The sequence below is a fragment of the Sciurus vulgaris genome, assembly GCF_902686455.1.
Source record: "Sciurus vulgaris genome assembly, chromosome: 12".
Taxonomy (NCBI): Eukaryota; Metazoa; Chordata; class Mammalia; order Rodentia; family Sciuridae; genus Sciurus; species Sciurus vulgaris.
In genome coordinates, this window is record NC_136473.1 from 64,469,512 (window position 1) to 64,484,376 (window position 14,865).

General features: G+C 38.4%; 1 protein-coding gene across 3 annotated transcripts in view; it reads right to left on the bottom strand.

The window, feature by feature from the left end:
- Positions 1 to 14,034, bottom strand: part of MARK1 (microtubule affinity regulating kinase 1) — a 155,127-nt gene extending 141,093 nt beyond the window's left edge. For all 3 annotated transcript variants that reach the window (XR_013758219.1, XM_079106786.1, XM_079106785.1), the window contains exon 1: positions 13,901 to 14,034. Coding sequence is in view for 2 of the 3 variants with exons in the window: in XM_079106786.1 (XP_078962912.1) it covers positions 13,901 to 13,951 (51 nt within the window). In the remaining variant the exon portion in view is untranslated. The remainder of the gene's footprint in view (positions 1 to 13,900) is intronic.
- Positions 14,035 to 14,865: the final 831 nt, after the last annotated feature.

Consider the following 14,865-nt stretch of genomic DNA (forward strand, 5'->3'; position numbering starts at 1 on the left):
ACACAGAAGGCCAAGATCAAGGCCTAGTTGAGAAGGCTCAGAGGAGCCTAACTCAAGTTTGGTCGAGAGTCTTTGTCATTAGCACTGGCACCTCTCCTTTTCCAAATCCTTCTCCCAATATGCCAAATAAAGTACTTATAAATGCTATATTAAAAGCTCTTTCATGGACGATGACAAAATAGCTCACTAAGTTTAAAAACTGGAATGATTCTAAAACATGTAGGCTCTCAAGAGAATACAAATCTAATCATGTTGACCCTCTACTTTAATCCTCCAAGAAATACAGCAGCCTTGGGAGCCAGTCATGCTAAGACACACAGGGCCCTGTCTATTCTTCTGTTGAGTACTCCCTTGTTCCCTTGTGCTAAATATTGCCTCCTCTATGCTATGGCTCCCCTCCTCTCACACTCCCTTCCTTTCACTGTCAGCCCCAGGACCTTTGGGCATAGGCGTTCCCTGAGCCCAGTACCCTTTCCTTTTCACCAACTCAACTTTCTGCAGAGCTCCTTAGTCTACATGCTGTTGGAATCACCAGGTCCTGCCTCCCCCTTCCTTCCTTGTTTAGTGTTCTGATCAGTCAGATGACAAGGAACTGTAACTTTCTACTGCACTTGTTTGTCTCTATGTCTATCTCCCTCTTCAGGCTCTGAGTCACTCCAGAGCAGGGAACAGGTTTCATTTGCCTTTGTGTCCCTATCATCTTCAATTGTGATGAAGCAAAAAGAAAAGGAAATAAAATAAACCCTCTCTTCAAGTTGTGAAAGCTATACTGCTGATCCCAGAAGGAAAGGCAGACATACTAAACCTGTTTCCACAGCCTTTACTGGCAGTTCACTAAAATTCTGGATTGTTTCTCAGAGTCTGTTTACTCCCTGAACTAAAGTGAGAAAGTGAGCAAAATGGTTGTAAAAAATACTTTCTTGGAAGAAAGAGTCAGCCTATAAACAAAGACAACATACGATGAACTCTTCCTTTTGCCACCATCTCCCCTCCACCAGTACACTTAATCACATAAAACTGGGAGATGGAAGGGAAGAACATGGAATTTCTCGTTACCCTCTTCCATCTCACAGCTACAAGTGCCTAATTCATATAACTTATTACCTCTAAACCACACAATTGCCTGGAATGTTCACCTACCAAACTGGTTCATCATTTTTCTGAAGTCCACTTTCTATAATACAAGCATCAATTATAATTATCCTTTCCTTTTAGTTGAAAGATGAGAATAAAGTACAATCATCATCACATAAATCAGGGTTTTTCAAAGTCTAGTCAATGGATATTTGCATCAGAATTACCTAAGGGATTGGGGAAAGAGATTCCTAGACTTTACAGAAATTGAGAACATGTGACAGATAAAAGAGGAGACAGGGAATATGAATTTGAAACAATCCTTCCTTTTTCACTATCTTGAGAATAAATAAATAATAAAGAGCTTGATTTATTAAGTCGCTGAATAAAAAAAAAAAAAAAAAGCCAAATACCATGTTAGATAACACAGGATCTATAGAAGTAATGCTAGAAGTAGTATGTGGCCTCAATGTATAACTGAGTTAGAAAAAGTTTATACATGAACAATTAATGATCAATGCTAACTCCACAGAAGAGAATGGACTCTTAAAGTATCTCTATATTTAAATTTTCTTAACTAGGGGCGCCCCCATAGGAATACTGACTTAAAATTACATATGAATTCTTACAAATAGATTATACACATTAAAAAATGTGAAACATGAAACTTTTTTGAAAATACACAAGTAGGGGATCATCTTAATTATTAAATTATGATGCTTACATTTTAATCCATCGATCATATGAAAATTTTTATAGAAGTTCTTCTAGTAAAATTCTACCCTCCCTGATAATAATTAGCTCTTCTTGAAAACTAATCTTTTAATAGTTATAACAAATGGTTTCCCAAACTCATCAAGATTTTTGAAATGGAAGACATAAACAGCTAGAAAACTGTGCACATTTTTAAGCATGCCAGCATGAAAATCTCAGAAATGACACATACAAAATCACATTAAGTATGGAAATTTCTGAACACCTATTTTTTTTATTTCCTTTGCAGTGCTAGGGATCAAACTCAAGGTTTCATGCATGTTGGACAAGCACTCTATTCCTGAGCTACACTCCCCAGCTCTTGAACACCTATTTTCACAAAGCTTATTCTAGTCTTTCTGCAATACAATATGCAAGATATTGTGAGGGGTGCTCTGGAGACAGGGGAAAAAAACTTATTTATTTTTTTTTTTTTAACATGTGCTGTGAAAGTGGAAGAAAGTAGGGAAACATCCAAGGGCAAAACAAAAACAAACATAAAAAACAATAGAAACACCAGCTGAAAGTGACCACAAAAGTCAGAGTTACCCTGGGTCAAATTCTAAGTCTTGACCCACTCCAGCTCACTCAATGAACCAGGGTAGATACAGGAAACTAAACTGTCCCACCCAATAGGTTCTCAGCAGATGCAAACAGGAACCCTCTCTGCAGGAAGGCATCCTCAATTTAGACTCCCATGTTTCACACAGACAAAATGAGGCAAATGGGAGTTCACCAACAAAGACTAGAACAAAAAGAAACAATCAATGTGAAAGAGAATTAGGTGTCACAATCAATCAATCTAAGCCTCCAGGACTTCAGGTAATGGAATTAGCACAAAAAGAACGTAAGTAACTATACATTAAATGTTTATGGAAATGAAGATGAAATCATAAAAAATAAGCAAGGACCAAGAGACCAGAGTTGTTTGAGGAAAATCTTAGAACTTGTAAAAATTAAAAATAGAATTAATGGCCTGTGTTGTGGCACGCACCTGTAATCCCAGCTGTTTGGGAGGTGGAGGCAGTAGAATTGGGAGTCTGAGACCAGCCTCAGCAAATTATCGAGACCCTAAGCAACTGAGCAAGACCCTGTCTCAAAATAAAACATAAAAAGGGCTGGGGATGTGATTCAGTGGTTAAGCTCCCCTGGGTTCGATCCCCAATATAAAAAAATAAATAAATAAACAAAATAAAAAATTAGAACTGACGAAATTAAAATTTCAGTAGGCCCCAGAAAAGCAAAACAAATAAAAATAAATCAACCAATAGGGAAAGGGAAGAGTGAAGTTTTGGGGGACTGCTGGAAGGATTGTTTTTGGATGCTGATGGAACCCAGCATACTCTTAATGCCAACCCCAAAATAAAAGAAACACACAGAAAGAGAGTAAGAGAGGATAGGATGGAAAAAGGACTATAAAACAGACAAAGCAATTTATAAAATGACAATATTAAGTCCTTCTTTATCAGTTAATGTAGTTACATTAAATGAAAGGACTAAATACCCCAATCAAAAGAAGTAGCTGAATGGGTTAATAACGTAAGATCCAACTAAATGCTGTCTATACTAAATGCTCACTCTAGATTTGAGGATACATGCAGGCTCAAAGTTAAAAGATAATAAAAGATATTCCATGCATACAGTAAAAGCAAACAAAAGAGGGGTGGCCATATTTATATCAGATAAGATAGACTTCAATTCAAAAACTGTCACAAGAGACAAAGAAGGACATCACATATCGACAGAAGGACCAATTCATGAGGAAGATATAACACACATACACACACACACTCACACACACACTAACTTCCAACATCAGGGGACCTAAATTTATGAAACAAACACTGACAGAACTGAAGTCAGGAATAGACAACATTACAATAATAATAGAAAATCTCAGAACTCTATATTCAATAGTGGATAGATCATTCTGATAAGATCAATATGGAAACAAGAGGACCTAAAGAACATTACAGGCCAAGTGGACCTAAGAGACACGTAGAGACATTCCATCCACCCAAATGTAGCACAATATATTTTCTTTACAAGCACACACACAACATTCTCCAGAATAGACAACATGCTTTATCACACACACAAAAAAAATCTTAACCAATTAAGATCAAAAGAATACCAAGTATCTTTTCTAATTACAATGGAATAAAACTAGAAATAAATGACAGAAGGAAAGCTAGAAAATCCACAAATAAACAACATATTCCTGAACAACCAATGAGTCAAAGAAATCAAAGGGAAAATTAGAAAATATCCTAAGACAAATGATAATAAAAACACAACACACCAAAATTTTTGAGTTACAGCAAAAGTAGCACGAATAGGAACATTTATAATGACTTCATTGAAAACACCTACATTACAAAGAAAAGGCTCAAATAAATGACCTATGCTTCAAGAACTAGAAAAAAGAACAAACTAAGTCCAAAGGAAGGAAGGAAATGATAAAGAGGAAACAAGGAAGAAATGAAAAAAAAGAACAAGAGTTTTTTTTGTTTTGTTTTTAATGATCAATAAGACTGACAAACCTTTAGCTACACTAAGAAAAAAGAGAGGGCCCAAATAAACACAATGAAAAATGAAAGAAGAAATATTATATACAACTGATAACAGAAATAAAAGGGAATGTAAGGGATGCTACAATAAATAATTATACGCCAACAAATTGTATAACAGAAATGAATTAATTCCTAGAAACATAACCTACTATGATGGTTAATTCAGAGAGCTGGTAAAACACAACATCTGTTGTGTCCGTGAGGGTGTTTCTGGAGGAGATCAGCATTTCAATCAGTAGATTTAGCAAAGAATATCCCTAATCAATAAAAGAATTCGTGGGTACAAACAATAAATCTGAATCTTCGGGTACTTCATATGTCCCACATCATTCAATCCACTGAGTGACTAAATAAAACAAAAAGATAAAAGGAGGAAGAACTCTCTTTTCTTGAGCTGAAACATCCATCTTCTCCTGGTCAATGAAGCTCCCAGTTCTTTGGACTTGGACTGGATTATGCTACTGGTTCTCCACCTTGCAGAGATGCTCTCCAGCAGGTACTTCTCAGCCTCCATAATAGCATGAACCCATCCCTATAATTAATCTCCTCTTACAAATACCTCTAAAAAATTCTATTGGTTGTGTTCCTTTAGAGAACCCTAATGAACCTACCAAGACCAAATTATGCAGAAATAGAATCTCCAAACAGACCCATAACTAGTAAGGAGATTGAATCAGTAACCAAAAACCTTCTAACACAGAGAAGTCCAAGACCAGATGGTTTCAGTCACAAATTCTAACATTTAAAGCATTAAGATCAATCTTTATCAAACTTTTCCAACAAACTGAAAAGGAGAGAGCATGTCCTTCCTCATTTTACAAGGCCAGCAATACCCTGATACCGAAGTCTTAAAAAGATATTACAAAAAATATATATATAACTGAATGCCAACATGCCTAATGAATACAGATGATAAAACCCTCTAAACAAACAAATCTAAAAACAGCAAACCAAAATCAATGCTATGGTAAAAGAACCAGGACCAACTGGAATTTACCATGACCAATTGGAATTTATGCCTGGAATCTGAGGCTAGTTCAACACTGAAAATCAGTGTGATACACCACATTAATAGAAAAAAAGAGATGAAAAACCTATGACCATCTCAATAAAAAAAAAAAAAAATTAGATAAAATTCAGAACCCTTTCATAGTAACAACATTCAACAGACACAAATGGAAAGAAATTACCTCAACATAATAAAGACCACATACAAAAAGTCCACAACTAATATCACACTTAGTGGTGGAAAACAAAACTTTCCACCAAGAACATATCCTTGCCACTTCTATTCAAACACAGTTACCAGAAGTCCAAGCCAAAGCAATTAAACAAGAAATAAAAGGCATCCAAATCATAAAGTAAGAAGTAAAATTGTAGATAATACAATAGGTAAAAAAAAACCTAACTAATACACACACAGACACCCATACACCTGTCAGAATAAACAAATTCAGGAAAGTTCCAGGATACAAAATTAACATACAAAAAAAAATAAAAACTGTCTATATACTGTCAACATCTGAAGAGAAAATTACAAAAACACCAAAAAGAAAAAAATAATTAGAAATACACTTAACAAGGAAGTGAAAGACTTGTACACTGAAAATTACAAAACATTGCTAAAAGAAATTAAAGACAAAGAAACAGAAAAACAGCCCATGTTCATGGACTGAAAGAATATCAAAATGTCCATACTACCCAAAAGCAATCTATAGTCAATGCAATCCTATTAAAACCCAATAGCATTGTTACTACATTTATTGGTGCACTATAATTATACATAACAATGGGTTTCATTACACCATATTCACAGACATACACATAATTTAATCAATTTCATTCTTTAGAACCTTCCTTTCCCCTCCCCTCCTCCCTCCTCCAATCTGCTTCCTCTATTTACTGATCTCTCTTCTATTATTATTATTTTTAATTATAAATATAAATATACATATAAATATAAAAGCAGGATTCACTGTGGCAGATTCATACATGAACATAACATAATTTGTCAGTACATTCCCCTATATTTCCCCAAGACATTCCCTCCTCTCTCCCTGTCAATCCCTTTCTTCTACTCTCTTGGTCTCCCTTTTATTTTCATGAGATCTTCTTTTTTATTCCTTTTTCTCCATTTCTATCTTCCTCTTCCTTATTCCTTATCATCCCTCACCTTTCTCCCTCTCCCTCTCTTTCACATATGAAAGAAAACTTTTAACCCTTGACTTTCTGAGACTGGCTTATTTCACTTAGCACATGTTCTTCAGTTCCATCCATTTACCAGAATATAACACAATTTCACTCTTCTTTATGACTGAGTAAAACTCCACTGTATTATAACACATTTTCTTTATCCGTTCAATTGTTGACAGACAGTAGGCTGGTTCCATAATGGCTACTGTGAAGTGCCCTGCTATAAACATCCTATGGCATATTTTCACAGAAATAGAATAAACAATCCTAAATTCACAAGAAATCATGAAGAACCCTGAAGAGCCTAAAAAATTTTGAGAAAGAACAAAGTTGAATGCCTAATGTTTCTTCACTTCAAAACAATACAAAGTTATAGTAATCAAAATGGTATGGTACTGGGCTGGGGTTGTGACTCTGTGGTAAAGCACTTGCCTGGCATGTGTGAGGCACTGTGTTCGATTCTCAGCAGCACATATAAATAAACAAATAAAATAAAGGTTCATCGACAACTAAAACAATATATATTTAAAAGAAGGGGGCACTGCAGTTGTGGCTCAGCAGTAGAGCACTCACCTAGCAAGCATGAGGCCCTGGGTTTCACCCTCAGTACCACATAAAAATAAAATAAAGGTATTGTGTCCACCTGCAACTAAAAAATATATATTTAAAAAAATGGTATGGTACTAATAAAGATAGGCATATGGACCAATGGAACAGAACAGACAGCCCAGAAGCAAACGCATCAAATACAGTCGAATCATCATAATCGAGGGTGTCAAGGTGACACAAAGTCGTCTTCTCAACATTAGTGTTGGGAAATGAAATATATACATACAAAAGAACACAACTGGACCCTTGTCTTACAACATATGCACATATCAACTCAAAATGGATTAAATATCCTAGAATATAAAACAAAAGTTCATGACATTGGTCTTGGCAATAATTTCTTAGGTATAACATCAAAAGTCAGATAAACTAAAGTAAAAATAAGCAAGTAGGACTATATCAAACTAAAAAGCCTTTACATACCAAAGAAAACAATAGAGTGAAAAGGCCACCTAAAGAATGGGAGAAAACGCCAGTTACATAAGTGATAAAAAGATAACATCCAAAATATATAAAGAACGCCTATATTTCAATGGCAAATAACTAACTTGATTTTAATAGGGGCAAAGGAACTGGGATGGTGGCATACACTTGTAATGCCAGCTATTCCAGAGGCTGAAGCAAGATGATCATGTGCTTAAGTCCAACCTGGGCAATACAGTGAGACCCCTGTCTCAAAAAAGAAAAAGAAAAAAATGCAAAATACTTAAATAAACATTTCACCAAAAATGACACACAAATAGCCAATAGATACATAAAAAGATGATCATAAGGGAAATGCAAATCAAAACCACTATGAGATATCACTTTACATCTAATGTTAGGATGGCTATTATCAAAAACACAAATAAAATAAGAGTTGACAAGAATAGGAAGACTGGAACCCTATACTGTTAAGAAAGTAAATGGTACAGCTACTGTGGAAAACAATATTAAAAAGAGAAATAACATATGAGCCAGTAGTTTAACTGGGGATTTATCTAAAAAAATTAAAATCAGTATCTTAAAGAGATATTTACACTCCCATGTTTACTGCAACATTATATGCAAGGCCAAGAAGTAGAAATAACCCAAATGTTCATCAATACACAATTAAACAAAATGTGGCATATAAATATAATGGAATATTATTCAGCAATAAAAAGGAAATAAGTTGTCATATATTAAAACATCAATGAAACTTAAGGACATTATGATTTTTAAAGAGTCAGTCACAGAAGGATCAAGGATAAAGGATTCTAATTATATGAGGTATCTAAGATAGGCAAACTAACTCATCAAAGCAAAAAATAACAATGGAGGTTGCCAGAGGCTGGAAGGAAGAGGAAAGAGTTATTATTCAACAGGTACAAAGTTTCAGTCATACAACAAGAAAATTTTCTACAGATCTGCTGTACAACATGGTCTATGGTTAACAATACTGCACTATACACTGAAAATTATGTTATAAGGGTAGATCTCATGGGATATGCTTTTTGCCACAATTTAAAAAAAAAATCAACAGATGGGTTATGAGAGATTTAAGTACAACTGAAAAAAGGTGGATCTAAACATATTACATAGGGTAACTGTAGTACAGACTGTACTGCAGCTTCTAGTAAAGAGGAAATATGAACAGTAGAAAAACATGACTAAGGGGTTAAGACATACGGAGGACAGAATAAAAATTTTTAGCATATCTAATCAGAGTACCAGAAATACTTCAGAGAACAGAAGACAAGAAAGAAAGAGATAATGGCTCATGCATTTCCAAAACTGATGGAAAAAAATCAATCCGCAGAATACAAGATACTAAAGAAATTACACAGCTTGTCATTTAAAGAGACAATGAACTAGGAAACTAAAAGAAGTTAAGGCATACAGAGTTAAGGTCTAACATAATCAGAACACCAAAAAAAGGAAAACAATAGAGACACCAGAAACAAGGTAATAATTAAAAAGATAATAGCTAGGAACTGTCCAGAAGTTATAAAAATGATGAATTCATAGGTAGAGAAAGTAATCAGGATAAAAAGAAACCCACGTCTATATGCACTGCAGTGAAACTACTACAAAAAATACTACGAGAACTTTAAAGAGACACACAAAAGATCACCTGCCATGTGGCAGATGACTTCTGAACAGAAGTAATTGGGCTCAGTAGACAATGGAATGCCATTTTCTGAGCAGTGAAAGAAACTATTAACCTAGAGTTATGAACTGAGTCAAGTTATCTTCAAGAATACAGGCAAAATACATTTTTAGACTTACAAGAGAAAGTTTATGACTGACAATCCTTCGTCAAAAGAACTTCTAAAGGGAAAATGACCTCCAAAGCAAAGTCTGAGGTAGAAAAAGAAATAATAGTAATGACAATAATTACCTGAAAATTACATGGCTAATTCTACACAACATGGGCTTTTAAAAAAAGACTGAACAGCATATAGATCAGAAAGAAGAGATAGATATTAAATATATTTCTTCTTCCAAGGCTGTGTCCCATATTCCCACTTTGAGAAAACCAGTGCAGACTATACACATACACCAGTGGTGAGCTACAACAGATAGCAATGTTGGCTGCAATCTCCTCAGAAGTCTTGTAAAAACCACAAGCCGAGCCGCAAAGGATTTGTAAGTATGGGGAAAAGGGGAAAGTGCAGGGCACTCCAGAGGAAATAGTAAAGGTTCAGGAGTAGAGCCAAGGAAGGAGGCATAATCTGTTCTTCCTTATTATATCACTGCCTATGTTCTTTTAAAATCTCCAAGACAAAAACAAAATACCTCCTGGAAGCCGCAGCATGAATAGAGCAACTGTGGAAAATGTCTGAGATTTAGTATGACCTTGAGCTTTCTGAAGGCTTCAGCCTCTTATGTTGTACTATGTAATGCTGCTTTTGCATATAACACTAATTTCAAAGGGGAATGCTATTGCACTGATCCTTACTACTACTCCTCACAGAGGTAGGCATTGGAAATACAAAATAAAAGAGACAAAGTCAGGCGGCAATTAGATTGCAACATGGTAGTGAGACAATGGGAGGGATGCACTGGGTACTAAGCAGAGCCAAGGGTGGCTGCAGACACATGCTATCCTCTTGCCTTTTCGCACTATTAGTAAGGATTCCCCTGGGACAAAAACTGATGGACATCCTGGTTACACTAAGTACTTGGCAGAGTCATCACTGGGAGTTTCAGATCTACCAAAAGATTCATCATCAAAGCCATTTGTAATCTCAGTAAACCGGGAGGCTGAGGCAGGAGGATCAAGAGTTCAAAGCCAGCCTCAGCAGATTAGCAAGGCACTTAGCAATTTAGTGAGACCCTGTCACTAAATAAAATATTTTTTTAAAGGGCTAGGGATGAGTCTCAGAGGTTAAGCACCCCTACGTTCAATCCCGGTACCAAAAAAAAAAAGAAAAGATTCATCATCAAGAATTTCTTGTCGTAAAGGTTTCTGACTCTAACCAAGTCAATTTTAAAACATCCCACGAAGCAGTAAGATCAATTTGCTTCATACCAATCGAAATTTCAACACAGAAAACTAACCAGGGCATTTTTGACACATAAAAAAATAGCATAATCGGTTTTTCCAAAACACTAAAAGAATTTTATATTGTTTCAGTAAAAAGCACATAGAGAAATAGTAATGTATTATCTGTATCTATACCAGAATTATTCAAGTATAATCTAACAGAAGGAAAAAGAGAGAAAGAAAAATCTGGAAACATGCATTCTTTTTTCTGGACTGAAAAATCAAACACATTTTGCATAGATTCTATAAACTACAACATGTCTTTCTTGCTTCACTAGGAAGTGTTTATTGCCTTAAAAGTTAATCATTGGTTATTCTGTTGTATTTAGCCAACTGAGGCCTATTAACAAGGCACACACAAATCCTTTATCTAAGAAAATACCCCTGAAAAAGTACACACAGAATGTTCTCAAAGAAAAGCAATTCTTTCTCACTCTACTGTACACTGCCATGGTATGTAAGAGATCAGTGCTATAACATTCTCCTTTTGAATTTTTAAGTTTATCCTGAATATGTAGATTAGTGACATCAAGAAGGGTAGAGAGTACATATTTCCAAGAACACAAAATCCAAATATGTTATATGTATGCTACAGATATAAAGAAATTTTTACATTAACTAAAAATGACAAAATACGAAGATGGTTTAAAATTATCATAATTTGTTAACTTTAATTTCATAGGGTAATAAAATGTTTTTAGTTACTATCTTTGGTATTCCAAAAGACACAAAGCCTTTAGTAGTCCTACAAATATAAAAATTTTCATAAATATTTTATATGTCAATTAAAAATGACTATAAACAAATGTAATTTTGATTGGCATTAATATTTATTACTTCAAGTCACTGATTAAAGGTAAGTAAAAATGGATAATACCATTACTACTAAACAAGAATAGAGACTCCAAAGATGATTTAATAGGCAGCAGTGCTAGCCCCTTTGGTAAACACCTATAACACTCATAAACCAATTTAGCCCTATTTATACATTGTCTTCAACTGTATATGGACTTGAGATCACATTCCTTAAAGGGAGAGGCCTTGTATTAAATACTTCTACATTTCCTTCCAGCTCAAAGACAGAGTTGAGTTTACACTTATTGATTAATTAACAGCCACAGTAAAACAGATATTTTCCATGGCAATTAGGAGATAATTAGGATGTGGGTAAAGTAAGCTAAATGAATAGATAGTTATGCACAACATAATAAAGAACAAGACCATAAATGTGACTTTGAAATAACATTCAGAAACTGAGCAAATGAGTTTATACAGCATAATTATTTTCAGAAGGTACTCACAACAAAATTTATCACACTACTATTCTTAGCTTTAAAATCTTTTTTTGTCTTCCATGTGATGCTGTATTTTGTACTAATCCTTGATGCATATTTCTATAATGCTATCTCATGTCTGTGTAAAGTGTCTTATTCATTCAAGGATGAGAAGAGCTGTACTATTCAAAATCCAAAGGAAAATAAAAACAGTGTATTTTTCCACTCCTCCTAGGTTAACACACACTGTACTTTGCTAATAAAAACAAAGGTCATCATCTGTTTTACTTTTCATTCACACTCATGAGTGACAGGAATTTTTTTTCTCAATTCCTGTTAGAAAAATCCTGTACCAACCTGGCTTTAAAATCTACTTTAGCCAAATTCATCTTTCTCTGATCTTCTTCAATCTCAGTCAAAATCATGCATCAATTATATTTTTCGAAAACCAGTTATAATGCAAATTAAGTGACAAAGTATGATAGTGGCAGCCTTACAGTATCTTTCCCATTTTAAATGCATGACACTGGAAGGGACAAAAGCATACTCTGAAACATCTTCGTGGGTCCTCTAACAATGGTCTTTTACTACAATTTCTTTCCCTTCATATAATCATATTGTTTTCTGAGCTCAACCACTCTCCAATATTAAGGAATCTGTTTTTATCTCCTCCAACACTTCAAAAGTGAGCTTGTATCTCTTCTCTTTCACACCTTTTATCTCAGAACGCCAAAGCACTTCATTAGTTTATTTTACCAAACCGTTGAAGCCATTGGTACATCGGGCACTGGGGGCCTAATGAGTCAACCAGACAACCAAAGAGCTCTGGACACCAAACCAAAACTTAGTACACCTCTAGCTTCTGAACACTAGCCAGAAAATCTCTCAAGGTCCTATTCACAGCTCAGGGGCTTTTAGAACAAACAAATAAATCATAAACATAAAAAACCCTTTCCCACAAAGGAACCTGCACACACACACACAACTGTACTTTTCAGAAGGTGGAAGTATGACTGGTCTTCTTCTTTTAGTTTTGGAGAGTTTAAACACCAGGGACATCTACATCTTGATAAAAAAATAAATAAATAAATAAATAACTCACTCCTGAGGGCAATTTGATCAGACAGAAAATCCTTCCTTCAAAGAAATGCACCTTGTGACACTCCAAGAAGGAGAGATATTTAAAGTAAAACCTGCCCTGAATCATTACCACTGACTTGGAGGACAGAACAAAAAAAGTCAGTTTGCTTCACAGGGCTTGTAAATATTTTCTGTAACCCCAGAACCACAGAACCTTTTCGTGAAAATTCTACTCATCTCTACTACAATATCACTCACAGCAATAATAAACTCATACACACACACATCTCTAGTTCCATTCCCGTCCTTCTCCCTTTGGTGCCAGTGACCCAAAATGTGGACACAATGTTACAAAAAGCAAAGTCATGGGGCAATGCGCGCGGGGCGGATGGGGCGGGGGGGGGGGGGTGTAAAGGATTGAAAGATCCAGAAAAGCAAGGGTGTAAGAGGTAGCTGGCTCTTCGGGGATCATAAAGCAACCCTTCATTCGGGTGGGGACACAGAATGCAAAGGTAGAAATAAAGCTCTCCTGGATGCCCACTCTGTCACCGCCTCCCTCCTCTCTGCCCTCCATCACCCCATCCTGTCCTGGAGGGCCACCACGGGGCAAGGGGGCGCCGCTCGCCGTGCCCCCACCCTCACCCCAGAGGAGAAAGGGGCGAAATGGGGCTGGACTGAATAGGGGCTGGGCAGCGGGTGAGGGTCATGCCAGGCTCCAGGTGGAGACCCTGCTGGTGGCCGCCCGGGGCCAGAGGGCGGCCCCAGCGAGGCTGAAGGGAGACGGGAGGAGGGTCTGGCCCCCGCCGCTTCTGAGAGAGGCTTCAGTTACTCACATTCTCAGTGTCCCGCTCGTTCACCGTTGGCAATGGCGTCCGGGCCGACATTTTGTGCGGGCGGCGGGGCTGGGCCGGGGTCTCGCCGGTCCGGCTGGGGTGCGGGCCCCGGGGGGCGAGAGGAAGGGCGTGCAGACACGAGCACCAGGCCTGGCGGCGGAGAGCGGCTCCCGCAGGCCGCGGGCGGTGCAACAAGCGGCCCCGGCGGGGGCCCGAGGGGAGAGGACGCGGAGGAAGAGGAGGGGGTGCCGCTTCCCGCGGCGGCGCCGCGCGGGGACGCGGGCTGGGACGAGGGAGGGCTCCGGGCGAGGGCGGCTGCCGGGCGCGGGCCACGCAGCGAGGCCGGCAGGATGCAGCGGCGGCCGGTGCGCGGCGGGGAAGGGGAGCCGGGGGATGGGGGGCGGCGGGGCTCCGCTAGGCTCTCCGGCCCATGGCTGAAGGTGAACCTGGCTTCGCAAATCACTGCCTGGCTCGTCCAAGAGAGCGCGGCTTGGCGGCGGGAGCCGCGGCCCTAACAGCGCCGCCCGCGTCGCTCCCCGCGCCCCGCCTCAGGTGTGCGGCGCCGCCCGGCCCAGCCGCATCCACGCGCCCTGGGCCCCGCGGCGGCGGCTCCCCGGCTCCAGGCGCCCAGACCCTACTTGGTCCGCGCGGTCACCGCCGCCGCGCCCCAGCCAGGAGGAGCGGCCCGAGCCGGCTGCGCGCGGAGCGGCGGGCGCGGCACGCAGCGCCCAGAGGCACTTGGCGGCCGCCGCCGGGTGGGCGGGCGCCAGCCAAGGGGCCTCTCCATTCATTCCCTCATTAGGGATGCGGGGCCGCCTCCTCCTCCTCCTTCCGCGCTCCCGGGTCCGCCTGCCCCTGTTTATTTTTGTTTCTCGCTCCACCCGCGGAGTTTATGGTCCTCTAAAAGCGTCTGTTGATTTTTATTTTTATTCATGTTTGGGTTTGCTGAGTTGGGGTGACATGGA